This window comes from Phascolarctos cinereus, unplaced genomic scaffold, assembly GCF_003287225.1.
Source record: "Phascolarctos cinereus isolate Bilbo 61053 unplaced genomic scaffold, phaCin_HiC Scaffold_5;HRSCAF=322, whole genome shotgun sequence".
NCBI classification, from domain to species: domain Eukaryota; kingdom Metazoa; phylum Chordata; class Mammalia; order Diprotodontia; family Phascolarctidae; genus Phascolarctos; species Phascolarctos cinereus.
The window spans coordinates 411,791,390-411,814,551 of NW_027555958.1; the positions used below are offsets into that span (position 1 = coordinate 411,791,390).

The 23,162-nt window shown below is 40.9% G+C and overlaps 1 protein-coding gene across 5 annotated transcripts in view; it reads left to right on the plus strand.

Annotated features, from left to right (window-relative positions):
• The window catches only part of ASTN1 (astrotactin 1), a 441,904-nt gene extending 432,263 nt beyond the window's left edge, over positions 1-9,641 (plus strand). For all 5 annotated transcript variants that reach the window (XM_020984286.2, XM_020984291.2, XM_020984287.2 and 2 more), the window contains one exon: positions 6,173-9,641. In XM_020984286.2, the coding sequence (XP_020839945.1) occupies positions 6,173-6,410 (238 nt within the window). In that variant the 3' untranslated portion in view covers positions 6,411-9,641. The remainder of the gene's footprint in view (positions 1-6,172) is intronic.
• The last annotated feature ends 13,521 nt before the right edge of the window (positions 9,642-23,162 follow it).

Sequence of the window (23,162 nt, forward strand, 5' to 3'; positions counted from 1 at the left end):
TAAATAGTTGAAGACACCTATTGTGTCACTGATCTCTGACCCCATTATGCCCTTAACATCCCCCTTCACACACACACACACACACACACACACACACACACACACAGAGTCTTCTTCAGAGAAAACAAATTCCTTTAAGCAATATTCATATACCATGGTTTTTTGGCCCCTCACAATCAGAGTAACCTTACACCAAGTACCCCACATCACCTCCTTAGCAGCCATTCTATAGTGTGACCCTAAAAATTGGACACATCCTACATCTGCTGTGGTTGATGGTCCTCAGAGTACAACAACACTGTCAAATGCTGCAATCTGGACACTATGATTTTATTAATGCAACTTACTGAATTCAACCAACATTAATGAAGTATCTACTTTGGCAAAGCCACAGAAAAAGAGGATTTCAAAAGGTAGGGATTAACATGTCCAAGGCATCATTGACAGAATGAGTAAAAAATCCATGGAGATAGGAGAATGCAGAATGAAATCGGGAATAAACTAGAAGTTTAATTTGGTGGAAACTAGAAGGGAAGAAATATGAAACATATGGAGGGCACCAAGAAAGACCCTTGGAAGTTTATACTTTATCATGTAAATAAAAGGAAGCCACTGAATATGGCCAAAGGGGATCCAAAATCTTCTTGTCCCGTCTGCCGGATTGCTCAGCAGACTCACATAAGGCTTTCAGTTCTCATTGCCTTTGTACCTGCATTTTTTTTTCATATTAGCTGTTTTCTAGTCAATTTTTCACTAGCCTTTGCTGATGCAGACTTTTTGAACCCAAGTGCAGAACTTTATATTTATCTCTTCCTATTAAATTAAATCTTGTTTGCCTCAGCTCATTATCCCAATCTGTCAAGGTCCTTGTGGATCTTGATTCTCTCATATAATCTGTTAGCTATCCTTCCTAGCTTTATTTCATCCATGAATTTCCCATCTTGTTCCAATGAATTTTGGAGTTAGAAAAGACCACCAAATTACTCACTGAAATCCAACTATGTCTACACCTTTAACTTTTTTCCTGTTTTTAACCATATTTTTAAAAATGGTGTTGACCAAATGATTTGTTCTTAATGCTAGCTCCTAGAGATAATTTTTTTCCTTAAGTGATCATAAAACTTCCTTTTGTAATCCATTCTATAATTATTCCAAGAACAATAATCCCACTTATAGTTTGAAAAGCCTGTCCTTCCATTCTGGTAAATTGCTATCTATCATCTATCTTGGTTCCTTAAAGATCACTGAGAGTGGCTCACTAATTACATTCATAAATTTCTTCATTATCATAGAATGAAGTTTAATTAGGTCTGGTGGCTTGAACTCATGAAGGTCTGTTCTGGTATTTCAATTACTCTCCACTCCCAGGCTGAACCTTTCTTAGAACAAAGACAGAACTAAAAAATGGAGGGGGAGGGAGAGGGGAAACACTGCCTACATAGCTGTATCAAGTTAGATGCCATAGAAAATAGCAGTTACACCATAGAAAAAGAATGGCAGTGAAGATACAGGAAACAAAAACCCCATAAGCACAAATGCACAGAGTATGGGAAATAAACAAGGTAATCCAGCGATCTCTAGGAGAGGAAGCAAACATGAGTCAATAGGTATCACTGAGTCTTGGCAAAATGGGGCTCATGAATGGAATGAGACACTGGAAGGGTGCATTATATTATTTAACAGTGAAAGAACAGATAAAGGTTGGGGGTAGGTTGGGTAGTAACGTTGTATACCAAGAAGAAATATGCATCAGACGTGAAGAATATATTGGTGAACATCAGGAGGAGAAGGAGAAAAAAAGTGGCATGGTTGTGGGGCATACTATAGACCACCTGGTCAGGAGGAAGAAATAAACAAGGCATTCAGGAAGCATATCGCCATAGCACAGTATAATGGTAGAGTTTGATTATCTGAACATCTATTACATCTCTCTTTGTGGAAGAAAAAAACTGGAATAGCTAATAAATTCTTCACTAACCTTTATGATCCTTTTTCGTTCTTTCAAAAGGGTGGATGTAGTAGGCGAGAGAACTGTAATTCCCAACATGATTCTGCCTACCAAGAAGATACTAGTTGCCAAAGAAATATAGGAAGCTTGGGGGCAAATTAAATGCTCTGTCTTAGAATGTGTGATAAATTCTAACATAATCCAGTACACACATTAGATTTGGAGAGAGTAGATTTAAATGAGTTTAGAGAGAATCAGTAGGATCATGTGGGTTAAAATTCTATAAGGAAAGTCATCTCCAAAGAGGTAAGAAGCTGTCAACACCTAAATTCATCAGGTGCAATCCAAAACAATTCTAATAATGAAAAGGGGAGGAGATCTGTCTAAAAAGAATGATGTGGTTGTACAGAGAATTCATAAACTAATTTAGTTTGAGAAAAAGACTAAAGGAATTGGAAATAAGGTTAGATAGCATAGCTTGAATACAAAAGCATGGTGCAGTTTTGCAGAAATAGCATCCAGAGAGTTCAAACTTACAGTGAGTTAAGCCTGGGGAAGGAGGCTAAGAATAACATAAATAATTTTGTTAAGCTATGCTGAGAAAAAGTAAAAGATCAAAGAAGGGATAGAATTGCTATTTAGAGGAAATGGCATGATATTAACAGGAGATGGAAGGAAATGCAGAGTGATGAAAACCATATTTCTGTTCTTTGTTTCCCTCCAAAGAAGAATGATTTTGGGACTGGAAAAGGAGGAGCAGAAATGGGTTATAGGCGGTTGAAACCTGAGATAATTAAGTAAATAGTATACCCTTTGCTGCCAATAATAATCACATGTCATTATTAATAATGTTTATTAATAACTAATGTGTATTAAATGTACTAAGGTTTGCAAAGTGCTTTACATGTGCTATTTTATTTCATCCTTACATCAGTCCTGTGAGGTAGATGCTATTTACTTTATCATCTTGCAAATTAAGAACTCGAGGCTTAGAGAGATGAAAATCATCAGGCCTGGATAAATTCTATCCTGGGGTACTAGGTAGAATGGGAAGATGTGATTGCTGAGCCACCATCATTGTCTGAAACCATCATAAGTACTAAAATAAATACTAAACATTTATTAAACACTTACTACGTTCCAGGCACCTTTCTAAATACCGGGGATCCAAATACAAAAAAAGAAAGACAGTCCCTGCCCTCATAGAGCTTCTAGTCTAGTAAGAGATCATGGAGAGCAAGAGTGGTGCTGTAGTACTAGTGGAGGCCAAAGGTCTTTATTTTAGAAAAAAAGGAAGGGAATCCAATTTGGCAATTATAGGCTAGGTTCCTGGCAAAGTTACAAAAAGGGCTAGTTTGTGATTATCTTAAGAAAAGTAGCAGTGATCACTGAGAGTTGATGACCTTATTAAGAAGAAATCATGACATGCTAACCTCATTTCCTATTTTTATGGGTTACTTGACTGGTAAACTAGGAGGATGAAATAGACAAAGTTTCTCTATATATCAGTAAAGAATTTGGCAAAGCCTTTCAAAATTCCCTTGTGGAGAAAATTGAAATATAACATAAGAAAATAGCACTGTTAGGTGGATGTGGAAGTAGTTTAAAAAAAAAGAGTAATTATTAATACCTTGATATCAACTTGGAGGGTGGTTTCTTGTGGAATATGTCAGGAATATGTCTATAGTCCTGGTCTTTCGAGCATTTTAATCAATCATTTATATAAATGAATAGTTGGTGTGCTTATCAGATTAAAGATAACACAAAACTGGGAGAGATGAGTAATACTTTGACAGAATCCAAAAAAAAAACTCTGTGCCCTAGAATGATGGGCAAAATTTAATAAGTCAAAATTTAATGGAGACAAATGTAAAGACATACATTTGGTTAAAAAAATTCAATTTCAGAAGTATGAGATGGCAAGAAATGGTTATAGAGCAGTGCCAACTCAAAATCTAGGATTGTAAACTGGTGTAAGTCAGCAGAGTGTCATAACCCCACCATCACATGCTATTCCTTAAAGAATAAAAATAAAGAAAAAAAGGAAGAAAAATGTTAAGCAAGGAAGGAAAGGAAAGGAAAGGAAGGTAGGAAGGAAGGAAGGAAGGAAGGAAGGAAGGAAGGAAGGAAGGAAGGAAGGAAGAAGGAAGAAGGAGGAAGGAAGGAAGGAAGGAAGGAAGGAGAAGGAAGGAAGGAAGGAAGAGGAAGAAGGAAGAAGGAAGGAAGAAGGAAGGAAGGAAGGAAGGAAGGAAGGAAGAAGGAGGAGGAAGGAAGGAAGGAAGGAGAAGGAAGGAAGGAAGGAAGGAAGGAGAAGGAAGGGAGGAAGGAAGAAAGGAAGGAGGGAAGGAAGGAAGGAAGGGAGGAAGGAAGGAAGGAAGGGAGGAAGGAAGGAAGAAAAGGATATGATTTTGGATTACATTGAGAGACATAGTTTGCAGAGCAAGAGAGGTAGTAATTCCATTGTACTCTGCCCTCATCACATCATAGATAGATTATTTAGTCAGTTGTTGGTGCCATACAGGAGGAGGAGAAGGAGAAGGAGAGCATTGTTAATCTAAAGAGGGAAAACCAGGAAGTTAAGAAGCCTAAGGACCATACCACGTAATGTTGATGGAAGGAGTCAGAGATATTTAGCAAGGAAAAGGGAAGAACGAGTTGGAATATGAAGGATTTTAGTATGGTAGAAGAATTCTATTTGATCTGATTTGGACCAGAAGAGAGAACTGGGGATAATTTTGGTTCAATGTAAGGACAAGAAAAACCTTGCTAAATATTAGTTATCCAAAAATTGAGTGAGTAGCCTCAGGAGATCCCCACTTAATAAAGGCATCCAATCAAAGGCTGAAGAGCCAATTATTGAGTAAATTGCAGAGAGGATTAATGGTCAATATGGTTATGCTAAATGACTCCAGAGGTTGCTTCCAGCTCTCATCTTCTGTGATCCTTTTAGTAGTTCTACCTTCTCTCTGTCACCTCCCTATCTATGCAAAACCGAGGTCCTATCCCTTCCTGCACCTTCCTTTTATTGTCAGCTTAACTTAAAAAGTGCTGACCATTGAGTGGGATAATCCTCTTGCTTTCTTATATTTCTGATTCTGACTCAATGAATTGCAGGATTTGAGATCTAAGGACTTACGATATTATATTAGATATATCCCATAAGGACTCAGCAGAAAAAGGTTGCTTTAGAGAAAGATAAATGCATCCACAAAGACTGTTGGAGCTTTAGTCTAGTTTTACTGGACAGTAGGCCAGGAAGTTACCCCATGGTCATCTCCCCTCAAGGAAGTTTCAGTGATCAAATGTTCCCTTACTTTTGAGGAGGGCTATGAGCATACTACATTGAGGTCTGTGGGGCCATGATCCCCAACTTTGTTCTTCTCTCATACGGGTGATGCCCCACCACTAATATACTTTCTCTTTGACTCCAGAAACACAGAATCTTAGTACTGGAAGACAGAGCAAATTTCTAGTTATTTAACTCTGAGGTTTAAATCAGATTAATGTAGCCATCTAAGTAACCCTCAGGGATGTGTAGAGGTAAGAAGCATGACTCCACCTTGGAAGGTTAATGAGGTGATGGATCCAAAGAGGTGAGTTCTGGAAAATTGTAATATAAGTGTGAGCCAGTCAGATTGTTGTGCTTATACTTATCCTCCTCACATTACAACTTATTGTTTCAGCATCTGTATCATTGAGTCCATGGGTAGCTTTACATCCAGCTCAATCCCTTTATCCAAAGTTAAAAACTACTGAAATGTGAGAACTTCTATCACTCCAGATGTTTTGTTTTAATTTTTTTCCTTCTAGAAAGAGAATCATAGCATAAATAAAAATGCCTTGGTTATTTGAACTTTTTAATGTCTTTCTGAATTGACTGATCAATCCAAGCCAGTTTTCATTCATGGACATAAGTAGTCTGTTCTCTTACAGATTAAGAGACTCATTTATTTTTGTCATTGAAAACCCATTATTCATTGTTTCTTTATTTTGTGTGTGTGTCCTCATCCATATTATTTCTCTATCTTTCATTATTTCATTTTGTTTCTCTACTTCCTTTTTCCATTATACCGTATTGCCAACCTCTGTTCCTACACCTCCATTCTCTTCACTCTCTCTTATTCATTTTCTCCATTTTTCCTTCCATCTTTTTGCTCTTTGCCTTGTGTCTTCTTGTCCCTTTAACTGGCTCACCAATCTATCATCTTCATGTTTGGTCCGCAGGAAAGCTGGACTCATCCTCTCCCAACTGGGAGACCTCAGCAACTGGTGCAATGGCCTCCTTCAGGAACCCAAGATAAGCCTACAGCGCACTTCACTCAAATACTTGGCCTGCCGCTATCGGGAGATCAAGCCTTATGGACTGGAGTGGTCAGAACTTAGCCGAGACCTCAAGAAAACCTGTGAGGAGCAGACGCTCAGTGTCCTGTACAATGATTATGGAGATAACAAAGATAACTAGAGATTCAGGGTACCTGCAGGGGGCTACCAAGACTAAGCAAGAGGGAGGAAGGGCTTTTGGGTTGGTTTGTTGATTAAACTTTTTTTTTAATGGACTACTGAAACCTCCAAAGGCAAAATAACAGAAACCAGGGAGACATGTTCACTGCTCTCTGCAGGACTTCTTCGGTATGAAATTCTTCTTCAGTATGATTCTTCTTCAGCATGACCTGCCAGTCTGAGGTTTCATATGATGCCCTTTTCCTTTGAGGGATTTCTTTAGGATTTTTGTCGTTGTTGTTGATTTGTTTCCCTCACTTTTCTAAGAGTTTCATCAAACTGCTCCATGCTCCAGATGAAAAATCTGTCATGCACAGACTTTCCTTTCTCCCTCTGTCTGAACCCCATGCTCCTCACTGTGTTTCCCTCCTGTCCCACATTCAGAGGGATATACTCAGAGAAAGGGCTGAGAGTTCAGTCCATTAGACTTACCAAGCGTATGTAGTCTGTAGTGTGGTATAGACATGTCAACTATGACAAAGGATGGGTTTGAATTCACCCACCACAGAGCTCCTGATTTTCACAAAGGTGCCAATGGGGCAAGAGTGGGGCAAATAACAGCCACCTCCTCTATCCCCCATTCATTCCTTGCTAAACAGAATGTAAGTGAGCTATACCTATAGAATTGAGGCTCAGACGAGAATTGAAAAAAACAAAACAAAACGAAAAAAAAACCCAACCTCATCTGGAGAGAGGCTCCTGTCCATCTCTCCCATTTTTTCTTCTTTCCTCTGCCTCATCACTACATTAGAAACTTTAGGGCATTTCTCTCTCAGGGTGAGATCTGCCATTGTTTTTGTGCATCATAGAATATAGAAGGGGACCTTCAGAACTTCTGGCCATTTTTTTTTGCATCCAGGAAGGACTAAATGTAAACTCCACTGGGCAAGTGGATCTTTTTCCAATTCTCTGGTAAAGAGGAAGTGAATTCCCCACCTCCTCCCCTTTATATAGAATTATACCTTTTCCACTGGGGAAGAAAAGTTGGGGCAAAAAATTGTTCCTCTCTTGGTTATCTCCTGCAACAGTGGTTCCAGCATGAACATTTTCAGGCCAGAGAGAAATCTGTTTTATTTTGGCATTTTGTCCATAGCAGGCCAAATTACCAGGTTCTCTTTAGTCTTCTTACCATACCCACCCCCACCTGTAGACTCAGAGTTCACCTGATAATCATAGGAGTGGTGAATTTCCTTCATGTCAGTGTTTTAGCTTGCAAAGTGCTTGTAAAAAACTACTAGCTAGTTTTCCCCTACTAATCTTGCTAAATTATTCAGTTAATCTTGCAGATCTTTTCTCTTGATGACCTTTCAGGGGGCAAGGACTTCAATGAAGGTGTCCCCCCCACTACCAGTTGGGACCAGGCAGCACAGAGATTTCAACTAGGGAAGCACGGTGGAAGTTCAAAGGCTGTCATAATTGACACCCTGCTCCCTATGAGAATAGATTCTGTTGTGAACTTTCACCAAAGGCCCCTTAAGATGACATTCAGTCTATGCTGTCTCCCTCAGATGCCACCCCAAATGTTCAAGCTTCAACACTCCAAATACTTCAATACTTCGAACAAAATGTGCAATACTCCAAGCTTCACTGCCTTTGACCTTGTACTCTTTACTTGAAAGGACATGAGGAAGTTGGGGAAAGGAGTAAAAGTTTGTTGAGGCCAGGCATTGAATTAAGGTAGAATTTGACTTTTGTGAGAGCAGTTGAGGAGATGTGTTCACTCAGTCTCCAAACTTCAAATTCAGGTGATTCTAGAAATCTGTTCCCCACAGGGTGATTATCAGGGGATTGCCACAGCTTCCATAAAGGTCAGCCCAAGACTGATCCTCTAGGTACTGCTCTCCTGAGGGACCTTTGGAGGTGGCTGGTGAAAGAGGCAGAGTGCACCATTAGCCCTCCATCATTCCACCACTCTTGAATGTCTTTCATTGTTCTGGGGCACCAGCTCTATAGGTGGTTCTATAGTTCCATGTATATGTCTGTAAGTTGAACTTGACCTGGCCCCTTCTTCTTAAGAGTGAAGCTCATGATAAGTAAGGAGGAGTTTGAATCCTGGGTTCAAAGAAATTAGTGATGTTATCATGTCTGCTTCAAGAAGGCCAGGCTTCCAGCTCCGCATGATGAGCAAAGCTGGCTCATACTTTTCATCTTCTAGTGGACCTACTTGAGGAATCTCCGGGGATCTACTATCATGGCCAACAGAGGACTGTATTCACTAGCACTTCCGCTACATCAGTACGCAACCTAAGGTGAAATGTTGAGGTTTTTACAAGATCTTTCTGTTTCCCTGCTCTCTCATCAGAGATTTCTCATTGATGAGAGTGGTTTAGTATTTAATTAATAATAATAGTAATAAAAAAGTAGGCATGAGGCAGGAGTTGGGGTGGGGTGGGGGAGTTGCCTTTGGTGCTGCTCACTGCCTTTGCCCCCTGTTCCTCTAGAAAAGTGTTATGGTGATAACACCAATGTCTTCCCACCCTTGTAATGAGTATGCTGATGGGCCTTGGAGAAGAATGAACTGTAACATTATCTTGGAACTTGCCCCTTCTCTGCTTTTGCCTTTGATGTATTGCCTCTCTCTCTCTCTCTCTCTCTCTCTCTCTCTCTCTCTCTCTCTCTCTCTCTCTTGCTTCATTTCTTCTTTTCCTTTTGTTTGTATTCCTTATCCCTTTGACTGCCTTCCTTCTCTTCTGTCTTCTTCTCTCATCCTCCTATATTCCCTATTTGCTGTCTAGTCCATTCTCCCCTGAACACCCTTCTTCATTTTATTCTCATACTCCTCTTCCCTTCCCTGAGTTTCTATAGAATCCCCTTCCTCTATTTTGTTCTGTTCCATCTCTCTACTTTTCTCTTTTTCTTAGTCTTGGTCCCATGCTACCACCATTGACCCTCCAGGTATAAAAGAGGGCCGTATAAGAACAGGGGCATCCTTAGAACAGATAAGCAATGTTGTAAAAATTGTAGTCCTGTCATCACTAGCTGTCATGCAATGAAGTTGCCCCAAGGATTCCCAATAGCTAGAAGTTGATAGTGGTACCTTTTCAGTATTAAGCCTCCCATTTTCCAGACTGCCAAACTAATAAGTCCTTAGGTAGTTCCTCTCCTCTCCTCTCCTCTCCTCTCCTCTCCTCTCCTCTCCTCTCCTCTCCTCTCCTCTCCTCTCCTCTCCTCTCCTCTCCTCTCCTCTCCTCTCCTCTCCTTCCTCTCTCTCCTCTCCTCTCCTCTCCTTCCTCTCCTCTCCTCTCCTCCCTCCCTCTCTCCCTCTCCTCTCGTCTCCTCCCGTCTCCTCTCCTCTCCTCTCCTCTCGTCTCCTCTCCTCTCCTCTCCTCTCCTCTCCTCTCCTCTCCTCTCCTCTCCTCTCCTCTCCTCTCCTCTCCTCTCCTCTCCTCTCCTCTCTTCTCCTCTCCCCTCCCCTTCCCTCCTCTCCTCCCCTCCTCTTTCCTCTCACTCTTCTTCTCCCTTTTCCTCCTCCTCTCCCTCTCCCTTCTCCCCACTCCCACTTCTCTTCCACTAGGGGACATGTTCTTATGCAGCCGAACCTCTTCTGGTGTTCCCCTTTGGACACATATGTGTCACTTTCTAATAGCATCCTGGCTTTTAACTCACCATTCAGTTATTTTCTTTGGAGATTGGTCCATTTGTTATTTTTGGTTAATGATTGAAGACGACCACCATACTTCTTGCTATTCAGATGACCTATTAAGAAACCTAGTGTGAGAAATATCCTTACTGCTGTAGATGGGATGAAAGAACACCATGTGACCAACTTCAGGTATTACAGTATTATTTAAAAAATATTGTACACTTGTTTTAAAAACATGAAAAAGTTAACTAAATATTAAACAAGGCTGTTAGTATTTGTTGGTTGTGTGAATTTGTATATCTATTCTAGATGATCGAGAAACAGGACAATTCTTTGGATTTTGATTATTACTTTTTACTTTTGTCAGGGGAGTTGAGTGGGTGAGTGGGAGGGTGAGCCAATATGTATAAGAGTTGGGATTTGAACTCCAGTCTCCTTGATGCTGAGGCTGCTTCTCTATCTACAACCCCAGGATACCATATCTTTCTCTCTTCTCATACTTTAATATTACTAGTATTTGCCCACTAGATCATTCTTCACTTTGAAATAATCACCAAGATTTTTATGGCCAAGACATTGGAAAGAAGTCAGGTGATGATTGTGTTATACACCCAAATAGTGGCAGAAGTTTAAAAATTTTGGCCTCTAAGCAAAAGTTGACAAAGGGACTTCCTGCAGATCCTGATCCCAGAAATACCAAACCCTGGCTAAGGAAGAGAGGGCAGAGTTCTGTTAATAGGTCTATTATAGGCTGTTCTCCATACAAAGACTTTCTGGAGGGATGCCCAATGAAAGTTTCTGCTTACCTCTCTCGATAAAGGAGTACAATAGAAATGTGTCTGTCTTCATAAAATCAGATTAGGTGAACTCAGGTAAGTCAATTAGAATTTTTCAGATGAGTATCTTTACTAAAGTCCTACGTGGATGCTATCACTCAATGCAACAATCATTTATAATCATTGTGCTATATAAAGGTGAAGAAAAAAGTATCTTCTGCCATCTAGGAGCTTGCATTCTAAACACCCTTGTGTGAAGAAGGTGACCTTGGCTTCACAAAGGATTTGTCTGAGAAAAAAAAGCTCTGGAAGCTTTCATCATGAGCCACAAGCATTTATTAATGTGCCAGGCATCGTGCTAAGTACTTCACAAATACTATCTCATTTGATTTGATCCTCACAACAACCCTTTGAGGGAGGTTTGAGGAAACTGAGGCAGACAGAAGGTAAGTAACTTTCCCAGCTAGTAAGTGTCGGAAATTGAATTTGAACTCGGGACTTCAGGTCCAGCACTCTATCTTCTCTGCCACCTAGCTCAGTGCTAAGCCATGGGAATACAAAATAAGGCAAAAAACACAAAACCAAAAACAGCCCAGGTTCTCAAGGATCTCACAGTGTAATGGGGGAAAGATCATGCCGACAGATATCCACAAACAAGATGTACACAAGACATACTAAAAGTAATCTCAGAAGGAAGGTATTGTGATATAAAAGGAGGCTTCTTGCAGAAGGGGGGCTTTAAATTGAATCTTGAAGGAAACCAGGAAAGCTAGGAGGAAGAACTGAAGAAGATGAGCATTCCAGGAATGGGGGCCAGCCAGTGAAAAGGCACAAATGGGGAGATGGATTGTCTTGTACAAGGACAGTAAGAAGGCCAGTATCATTGTATCTTAGAATATGTGGAAGAGAAATAAAAGTATATGAAGATTGGAAAGATGGGAAGGACAGAGGTACTTAGGTTATAAAAGGGTTTGAAAAGTAAACAGATTTCCTATTTAATTCTAACGGTAGTAAGGAGTCAGTAGAGTTGATTGAATGGGTGGGGCTCAAGGGGAGACATGGTCAGATCTGCAGTTAAAGATGATCACTCTGTTAGCTAAGTGGAGGGTGGACTGGAAGGGGGAAAGATTGGAAGTAGGATGACCAACTAAAAGCCTGTTGCCATAGTTAAAGAGTGAGGTAGTGAGGGCCTGAATGGGGGGGCAGCTGTATGAGAAGGGGGCATATGTGAAACATGATGCAAAGGTGGAAGAAATAAGATTTGACCACAGACTGCACATTTGAGTTAAGGCAAATGAGATGTTGGGCATCATACCATTTCCTCTCATCTCTGCCTCTTAGTTTACTTGGTTTCCTTCAATATTTAATTGAAATCCTATCTCTTGTAGACCTTTCTCAGGCAACCAAAGTTATGAATGTTTTGCCCTCTTAAGATTTCCTTCCAATTATTCTCTATATGGTATGTATGTTATACACATGGTATATGGTATGGTATTATGTATATGGTACATGGTATATCGATTATACACATGATGTCTCCTTCATTGGAATGGAAACTCCTTAAGAACAAGGATGATTTGAGTCTTTGTACCCCAGTGCTTAGTTCAGGTATGACAAACAGAAAGTGCTTAATAAATGTGTGTTGATTGGCCAACTGATGATGAGTGGCCTTTCTTTTCAAGAAAAACACCTCTGCATGCAGCCTTGGTACATCCCATCTATTCCTGTCTTCCTGTCTTCTCCAACAAATTGTCCTTACCATCATCCTTTCTCCCTCTTTCCCAATCTCTGTCTCTGTTTCTGTCTCTCTGTCTCTGTCTCTCTGTATCTCTATCTCTCTCTGTCTTTGTCTTTGTCTCTGCCTCTGTCTCTCTGTGTTTCTGTCTCTCTCTCTCTGTCTTTCTGTCTGTCTTTGTCTCCATCTCTGTCTCTCTGTCTCTGCCTCTCTGTCTCTTTCTGCCTCTTATCTCTGTCTATCTTTGTCTCTTTCTCTCTCTGTGTCTGTCTTTGTCTCTATGTCTCTATCTTTCTCTCTGTCCATCTATGTCTCTGTCTCTGTCTCTCTCCATCTCTGTCTGTCTCTGTGTTCGTCTCTCTCTGTCTCTCTCTCTCCCTCTCTGTGTCTCTCATCTTTACCCTATCTACTGCCTCCTTCCCAGATGCCTGGAAACATGCCCAAGACTCCTCCATTCTTAAAAATAACAAAACAGAACATGACAACAACTAGATATTGGCAAATCTGCCAGGTATCATCCTCTATCTCTCCTCTAGATTTCAGCTAAACTCCTTGAAAAAGCCAACTCATCTCTGCTTCCACTTCCTCTCCTCTCACTATCTCCAATATTTTCAGTGGTCTAGATTCCACCCTTATCATTCAACGGAGACTACCCTTTCAAAAGTTACCAGTGGTCTCTTGACTGCCAAATGTAATCCAATTTTCTTAATCTTCATCCTTCTTGACTCCTGTATATCATTTGACATTGCTGAGTAGCTTTTCTTTGATACCATCTCCTTTCTGGGTTTGTGAGAATATCCTCTCTCACTTTTTTCCCTTCCTACCCACCTATCTGACCATTTCTCACAGTCTTTTTTATTTTATCCATGTCATGTTCACTATGTGTGGGAGCCCTCGGGAGTATTTCTGGAGCCCTCTTCTCTTATCCTTCTATAGTATCTCAGTTGCTGAGTATCTCATCAGTTCCCATAGGTTACATTATAATCACTATGCATATGATGTCTAGGTCTATTTATTTAGCTTTAATCTATCTCTTGATCTCCAGTTCTGCATCACCAACTGCCTGGTGGACATCTCGCACTGAATGTTCTGGGAGTATCTCAAACTCAACATGTCCATAAAAGAGCTGATTCTCTTTACCTCTGCCCACTCATCCCTCATCTGAACTTCACAATTACTGTACACCATCATCCTTCCAGTCACTAGGTTCCCAATATCATTGCCATCCTTAATTTCTCTCTTCCTCTCATCCCACATGTCCAATCAGGAACCAAATCTTGTTATTTCTCTATATCTTTTGAACATACTTCCATTCATATAACCACCACCCTAATTCAGTTCTTTATCACTTCTTCCCTTCACTATTATAACACTCTAATTGTTTACCCTGCCTAGAGCTTTTTCCCCATTCCAATCCATCTACTATTCAGCTGCCAAAGAGATATTTGTAAATTATAGGTCTGAGCACATCCTTCAATAAACTTCACCACTTAACCTATTACCTGCAAGATCAGATATATATTTTTTTTGGTATTTAAAGCTTTTTACAACTTGGTTCCTTACTATCTTCCCAATCTTCTTACAATCTCCTCCCTTCCAGGCCCTCTACAACCTAACTGTGATTCTTAGCATGTACTGCATACCATTTTTCATCTCTTTGGCTTTTGCTGGCTCTTTCTCATACCTAGAATGTTTTCTCTCCCACCCTCCGACTCTCAGAATCCTCGACTCCTTCTGAAAGAGACTCTACCCTGGAACCCCAAGTCAACCCTCCTGTATATATGCCAGGGAGTATGGGGTGAGAGTGTAGACAGCACAATCAAAGGATGCTTCGGTGTAGAAATTATCCAATGCTACATCACAGAGCTAGACTGTGGCAAAATCAGGCCTTCAATGCAGATCTCTTGAGTCTTGACCTCTTCACACTACCATCACAGGTGTACTGACTCTGAAGTCAGAGGACTTGGGTTCAAATCCTTCTGGGAGCAACTTGCTATCTGTATGACCATGGATATTGCCACTTAACCTCCCTGGGCCTTGGTTCCCTTATCTATGAAATGAAGGGGTTTGGCTCAATTGTCTTTTCTGTTGTTTCCAACTCTAGACCTATGATCATATGATAGGTAGAAGGATTTATTGTTGCTGTTATTCTTTATCCTTCGCTCTTTGAAGAAGACCATGGCATTAGGAAGGTGATACCATGACTTGCAATTGGACTGGATTGAAGTGAGGGAGGGCTGTGCAAAGTCACCAGCCTCACTTTCTCTTCTGGAGCCATCTAGATACAGATCAGAATGACTGGAGGTGGCCCCCATATAAGGATGTGGGTGCTATTTGTCTATCCCTACCCTATGGATACCTGTATCTTTGCTGCACCTTGATCCCTTCTCCTATGTGCCACCTTTACAAGTAGGTAATGAAATCATCTTAAACTTCCTTACATATGGATGTTATTTAAAATGCAAAGTATTCCACTACCTTATCTCCCCAGCCCTAAATGATGGAGTCATTCATTGTCCCTGTTATGGCTTGTCTCTTATCTTGGACCATTCTCCCTTCATCTCTCTCCTCGACTCAACCACAGTGGAATCACTTAATAAGGCCACAGTCACACCAAGAAAGACAAAGGCTTCTATGGAAACCTGCAGGAGCTCTGGCCTTGAAACATCTCAGTACCTCCACAAAGAATGGAGTGAAAGGGTACCCTCTGATTCCTCCACTTCACTGCGGGCTCTGAACTTCCCCTGAAGTGGACCGGCTTTTGAAGTGATATTCATTCATTAAATAGACTCCCCTCTGTTTCAGGGGCTCAGGGATGTGCCAGCTTTGTGCTTTCTTCCCCGGTTGTGTTTGAGGCTGCTCCTGGGTGGTCTTTTGTTCTCTTCTCTGAATTATGTGCTCAATCCCATTGGTTAAAAGGGCTCCAGCAAGAGCAAAGTAACAGATTGTGTTCAGCATACGTAGGACACTTGCCCATTATGGTATCCTTCACATCTGTGTTTCCAGGTCACCATCAACAATCATCATCAAAACTAACATGTTTATAGGACTTTGAGATATAGAAAGTCCTTTATGTGTTAATAGCTAACATCTGTCTGTCTGTCTGCCTGTCTGTCTGTCTGTCTGTCTACCTGTCTGGCTATTCACATTTGATCCTCATAACAACCCTGGCAGGTCAGTGCTATTATTAGCCCCATTTTACATGAGAGGAAATGGAGGCTGAAAGAGGCCAAGTGACTTGTCCAAGGTCACAGAGCTAGTAAGTCTCTGAGGCAAAATTTGAACCCATATCTTCCTGACTGCAAGTCCAGTGCTCTTAAATGCCTACATGTATCACAACGTTTTGTCCTCACAACAGCCCTTTGAAATAGGTGCTATCATTATCCCTATCTTACAGATGAGGAAGCTGAGGCTCAGAAAAGTTAAAGAACCTGCCCAGGGTCCCATAGCAAATAAGTATCTGAGATGGGATCCAATCTGAATCCAAGGCTCCCCTGGGAAGGTTCTTTTGGTATCATTTCCTGGGATATTCAACTCACCAGATTGTAGTGGGGCTTGAATGAGTATGTCAAGTACTTTGCAAAATTTACTCTAGAAAATATTAGTTATCAGCATCATCATTATCTTTTATTATTACTTATTTCAGAAGTGGATTGGGTCATCCCTAGATATGTCTGATCCACATTGCAGCTCTAGGGAATGCTGTTGTAGTGAGTGTTGTATTGAAACAATACACATCTATGCACTCATATTTATGTATTTAGTGTTACAAATGGAGTGGAATAGAAATCCACATTTCTGGGATGCTGGGGCTCCATGAGTTTGCAAATGATTTCACAGAAAATGAGTTTGAGCTCTCAGAGTAAATCATTTTCCTTTTTGCCAAATTTTGAAAGGAAAGGACTGTGTGTGTGTGTGTGTGTGTGCGCGCGCGCGCGCGTGCTCATTGGCTAATTACATCATTGGTCACTTACAAGAGTGGAGAATCCAAATTTCTTGTTTGATTTCTCCATTAGTGTGATAAGCTTTATCATTAATATTACCTTTTGTGGTAAAATTTTGCTGGTTTGTTTCAAGGGCCAGTCTTCTACCACCAATGCAGTTTACTTTTAGAAGACTATGTTGTTTGGGCTTTGTTTTCTATATTTTTGCAGTGCTGGGGAGTTGGGGAGGAAGGAATTTTATTTCTATAATATATGCCTCAATCGATTAATATGAATTCATCAAAGACCTGCTTCACTCCAGGCACTATGCTAGGCATTAGAGATACAAAGATAGAAGTAAAACAGCCCCTGCCTTCAAGAAGCCTACAATCAAGAGAGAGAGAAAGAGAGAGAAACAAAGAAAAGAAAGGAAGAAAGAAAGGAAGAAAGAAAGAGAAGAGAGAGAGAGAGAGAGAGAGAGAGAGAGAAAGAAAGAAAGAAAGAAAGAAAGAAAGAAAAAGAAAGAAAAGAAAGAAAGAAAGAAAGAAAGAAAGAAAGAAAGAAAAAAAAGAAAAGAAAGAAAGAAAGGAAGAAAGAAAGGAAGAAAGGAAGGAAGAAAGGAAGGAAGGAAGGAAGGAAGGAAGGAAGGAAGGAAGGAAGGAAGGAGGGAAGGAAGGAAGAAAGAAAGGGAAAGAAAGGGAAAGAAAGGGAGAAAGAGAGAGAGAAAGAGAAGAGAAAGAAAAAGAAAAAGAAAGAAAGAGAGAAAGAAAGAAAGAGAAAGGTGATTAAGGAAAGGAGGGTACTTGCATCAGGTAATCTAGAAAACTTGATGTAAAATGTAACATTTGTGCTAAATCTTCAAAGGATACTAGGGATTATTATAAAAAGCATGGATAAGGAGGGAGTATACACGCACAAATGTGTGTGTGGTGTGTGTGTGTGTGTGTGTGTGTGTGTGTGTGTGTGTGTTTGGTTGTTTTCAGTCATGTCTAACTCTTTGTGCCTCATTCGGGGTTTTCTTGGCAAAAGTACTGGAGTGGTTTGCTATTTCCTTCTTCAGCTCATTTTTACAGATAAGAAAACTGAGACTTAACAGGGTTAAGTGACTTCCCCAGGGTCACACAGCTAATAAATATCTGAGGCCAGATTTGAATGCAGGAAGGCAAATGTTCCCGACTCCAGGCCAGCACTCTATGCACTATGGCGCCACCTAGCAGCACATTGCTGCCCTAAAGTATTAGTTTGTCATTACCTTAGAGATGTAGCCTTATTCCTGACCACAGTATCAATTAGATTCCAACTCAGGGTCCATCCAGTCATGTGATGGTGCTTCTATGCTATGAGTATCTGGCCTCAGGTAACATTCCTGCTCTTTTCTCACTTGCTGGCAAGTTCAGTGTTGGCCCACACTGCTCTAAGAGACAAAGCCTGATTTCTATTCTTAGCACTGGGGTTCTTAGCAAGGGTCTAGTGGATAGATCAGGGGGTACCTGGACCCATATGAAGAATAAAATGACACCTTTATTTCAATATAATTAGTTTCCTTTGTAAATTTCTGAATCCTATTTTATGCATTTAAAAACATTCTGAGGAGTTCCTAGGTTTTACCACATTGTCAAAAGGGTCCATTAAAGACAAAAAAAAAAGTTAAGAATCCTTGCCCTAGGATGAACCAGCCACATTGCCTAGTCGTTGACATAGTCCTTGAAGCTTGACCAAGTTTGGAACAAGATGTTTCTCTTCTTTAATTTTGCTCTGATGCATCAAAATCATGGTGATCTTAGGCCTTCAGATCCCCAAACTTTTCCATCCTCAGGTCTCCAGTAAGTAAGCAGACCCTGTTTTTCAGCTCCACTTATAGATGTCAGATGGAGTTAGATTTTTTTTTTTTGGTTCTAACCTCCTGCCCTTACTTTATATTCAAGGGAGGAAGCTAGAGAAGATATCAATGGTGACTCTAGTAATGGCTAACTGAGGGAGGGGGGCACAGTTGGGGGCTGAGGGGTGGTCAGGAAATGACTGTGTATAAAGAAAGGGTATACCATCACCATGGCAACACAAGCAAACACGAAGCTGAAAGGGCGTGGCTCCAGACTTAATGAAGTGCCACTGGGTTTGATCGGCAGCTGGAATGCCTGAGCGTGGCCAGGTTCCCAAAGAGACTGAAGCCAAGTCTGTTCCAGGGACTGCCTGTACCGTCCAGGATGAAAAGCGGAATGGAGAGAGGGGAGACTGTCTCCCAGGTATAAGCTTTCCTTCCACAAAAAGAAGAGAGAAAGACCAGCACAGGGAACGGTTGTAATGGAGACAATCTGGAAAAATCAGTGGAGAGCCAAGAGAGATTCCATCTATAACATTATTTTCCCCTAGAACTTTGAGAAGAGTGACTTCAGAGGGTAAGAAGGCACATCGAAGTCTCATCTCCTTCAGTTCTGTTCTTTACTTTCTTGGTTATTTTCCCTTCTCCGAATTAAGTCCTATTTGGGTGGCCTGCAACATCAACTCCTTTCCTCTGATTAAAAAACAGAAGCAAAACAAAACAAAACCCACATTAATGACAAGAATAATTTCCTTATATGTGTCAGCACCAACAACATGAGTTATGGTAATGTAGGTAAAAGATTCAAGATAGGACATTGGCAAAAGAGCAGGGCAGGGGTGAAGGATAGGAGCCAGACACAGAAGCAGTGAGATCCAGGGGCTACTCGGAAGTCAGTAGTCAAAGCAGCATGGGGGTCCAGGGGGAGATGGAAGTCAGGAAGAAGGAAACAGTAATATTAAAGTTATTTTACTGCAGCATTTTTTTTAGGCAATCAGGGTTAAATGACTTGCCTAGGGTTACATAGCTAGCAAGTATCTCAGGCTGGATTTTAATTAAGATCCTCCTGATTCGAGGGCGGGTGCTCTATCCACTGCATCACCTGGCTGCCCCCTTAAAATTATTTCTGTGCTGTGCTTCCTTATGCCAACTTTGTGGGGTAAGTAGCATTTGTATTATTTCCATTTTATAGATACTCAGAGACAGGAATTGAATTTAATTGATCATGGTTGTGTAGATAATAAGTGAAGGAGGAAATTTACAGGAACTAGAGGCTGTGATCAGGCCGCCAGGCAGCGCCATAGTGCATAGAGCACGGGGCCTTGAGTCAAGAAGATGAGTCTTCTGAGTTCAAATTTGACCTGAGACACAAGCTGTGCGACCCTGAGCAAGTCACTAAACCTTCTTTGCCTCAGTTTCCTCATCTGTAAAATGGGCTGGAGAAGGAAGTGGCAAACCACTTCAGGATCTTCTCCCCCCCCAAAAAAAAGGTGGGGGGTGTCATGAAGGTTGGACATGACTGAAAACAACTGAACAACAAGAAGGTGTGATCAGCACCCAGGATGCAATGTAGCCAATGGAGAGATTTTGATTTTAATATAACCATCTATTTCAGCCAAAACCTTCTTCAATGCTCAAGAAGAAACCAGTTTTATAGTAGGGTAAATCTGCTTTGCAGCAACTGTACCTGCCAGTACCTAACATAGGGCTGCTAGATCCCTTCAATAGGTGATGCTTTTGAGATCTGGGAATTGTAGATCATAGACTGAGATCTGGAAGGCACATTATGACCAAATGGATGCCAGAGAGTTTGAGTGACTTGTCCAAGGTCACACAGGCAGTAAGTGACGGGCAGAACTTGAACCCAGGCCCTGTGACTCCAAATTTAATGTTCTTTCCCTAACCTCTAGGCTCTCCGCTTGAAAGCATGCAGTTACCAGAACTCTATAGTGTCCTTTTTCTTGACTTTTGTTTTTTTGTGTCCTTAACAGACGCATCATTACAAATTCTCTGAGCTGAAAGGGCTCTTAGAGACCATCTGGTTGAACCCATATCCAAAGGATCCCTTTCATTTCTGTCTTATGCCCCCTGGGGCTGGTCTTTGTAATCCTAAGAAAGTTACTATAGAGACTCAGCATGCGACAGAAGGAAACAGGTGTCACCTACACTCTTCCCTAATGGTTTTTGAGAACTCTATGCTGCTCTCTCCAAGCTACAGTCAAAGCCTGGAGGGTTTCTTAACTACTGGAAGGTGAATTCTGAATGTCACTGGGGCCTATGGCTGTCATTAATGCTCAGCAGGGGCCTGCATGGATCTGGTGTGTTCTTTGGTGAGTGAGAGCCCCACAGGAAAAGCCTCAGGACATGCTCCCTGGCAGCAACTGCTCCTTCGGCATGGTAGATAAATTTCATTCTTCTGTTGACAGGCTTTTTTCCCTCTTCCTTTAATACTTGGAATCAAGAAAACATTCAAACTATTCAATCTGGGGCCTCAAATTGGCACACGGTGTGACTCCAAATGTAATCACATTTAAAACATAGCCAAAGGTTTATAAAGCATTTAATCAAGTTTGTGTGTGTATGTGTGCACGTGTGTGTGTGTGTGTGTGTGTGACTGTATGCACATGCATACGTTTTCCAGTCTGTCTAGTTCCCATTCCTAAATGGGAACAGCAAAAATACAGAGCATGGAAATTCAAACGTCAACCGATGACCACTTGTCCTTTCCCCTGAATCCATCTTTATCACCAACACTCCTGCCAACCTATCATGGGAGGGGTCCTCTATGAACTTTACTCTCTCTTCCTCCTGCCAACAGAGGCCCAGGGCACTAAATTCGGGTGTCTCTCCACACATCCCCAGGTTCGTACTGGACGGAGGGTTCAGTAGCAGGATGACTGCCATGGTCCGCTCTCCAGGCAATCACTCTGTGATGATGCATTCAAAAAGCAGAATTCTCTACTGTGGTCTTCTTGGCCTTACTTGTGTGTTTGCCATCTTGGACCCTTGGGGTCATCAAGTGTTCTTTCATTTGGAGTCTTTTGTTAATCAAATCAAGCTAGGTATTGGACTCTGGACCCCTTGTGGTTTTCTTATGCATGCAGCCAGAATGAGTTGACTAACAATGTAGATTTGGGAGTTTTGTTTGTTTTGCTTTGTTTTGTTTTTAAAAGGGGCAAAGGAAAAAAAAATCCTACATATCGCATTAGAGGATCTGGGTTCAAATCTCAGCTCTGCTTGAGCATAATAATAGTTGTAATGATGATTATGATGATAGAGATAATGATAATGGTAATAATAATGAACAACTAGCATTTATTTAGCGTTTTGAGGTTCACAAAACAATTTACATATATTTCATTTGATCCTCATAACATAGCCCATGAGATAATTGCTTAAAATTATCCCCATTTTACAGATGAGGAAATGGAGCCCTAGAGAAGGTAATTGACTTGTCCAGAGTCACAAATCTGGTAAGTGCTTAAGGTAGGATTTGAATTCAGGTCTTCCTGGCTCTAAAGCCAGCACTATGTGTATTAAAGTATAGACTTTGCCAAGTTGCACAGACTTTCTAGGCCTCAGTTTGCTTATCTGCAACATGAAGGGCTTGGACCACATGACTTCTATGTCCCTTCTAACTATGGATGTGCTGGAGCCAGCTCATAACAGCTCATGAAAGATAATCATTCTATTTTCAGTGTGAGCATTTATATTTCAGAAATCAGCAAAAAAATAAAATAAAAATTTTAAAAATAAATAAAAAATAATTTTTTTTTAAATTTAAAAAGAAAAATGAAAAAAGAAAACAACAACAAAAAAAGAAATTAGCAAATGCTGCAAATCAAGGCTTGATTTATTTTTTTGATCATCTATCCTTAATAAAGTGGAGAAAATGTTAATAACACAAATCCATTGTCAGCTTTCTTTTCTCACCGTTGTCATTCTATTCCAATCACATAGTATGGGGGGGAGGAGAAGACCTGTGAATATGGAGCCTTCATTTAAATCAATCCATCATTCAACAGGGATTTATTAAGCACCTACTATGTGCCTGGCACTGGACCAGGTGTGTGAGGACTACAAAAATGATAAATGAAAAAGTATCCCTATTGTCAAGCATCTTCCATTCTAGGAGGGGAGATAACATGTACGCATATGAATATATACAGAAAAGCTATATACAGACATAGTGGAGTTGACTGTTTACTCATCTTCCAGCCTCAAAAGCCCAGAATGAAATCATAGAAAGCAAAGATCAGATTGCAAAGTATTAAAATAAATATAAAGATCTGGCCACTCTGAGGGATGTCTTTATGAAGCTTGAATAAGTTCTTTCATTGAATTAGAAGGGAAACCTGGCTATTGACTAAGCAAATGATTCACTTCACCTCAAAATTATTTTTCTATTTTGGGGCAGGGTGGAGGGAGGGGCAATCGGGATTAAGTGACTTGCTCAGGGTCACACAACTGGTAAGTGTCAAATGTCTGAGGTCAGATTTGAACTCAGGTCCTCCTGACTCCAAGGCCAGAGCTCTATCCACTGTGCCACCTAGCTGCCCCCTAGAATTACTTTTTTTTCCTTTTGGTTAGGCAATGGGGTTAAGTGACTTGCCCAGGGTCACACAGCCAGTGTTATGTGTCTGAGGTCGGATTTGAACTCAGGTCCTCCTGAATCCAGGGCCAGTGCTCTATCCACTGCACCACCTAGCTGCCACCTAGCTGCACCCTTGAATTACTTTTAAAGGACAGTTTTAACACTTCAAAAGTGAGTCAGTTTGGGTAAGTTCAAGCCAGAGGCAGTTGTGTGAAGTATGATCCTTGTGTCTTAGGCTAAATGCATCTATTGACTGACGTGTAATGGGCTCTATCCTGGTAGGG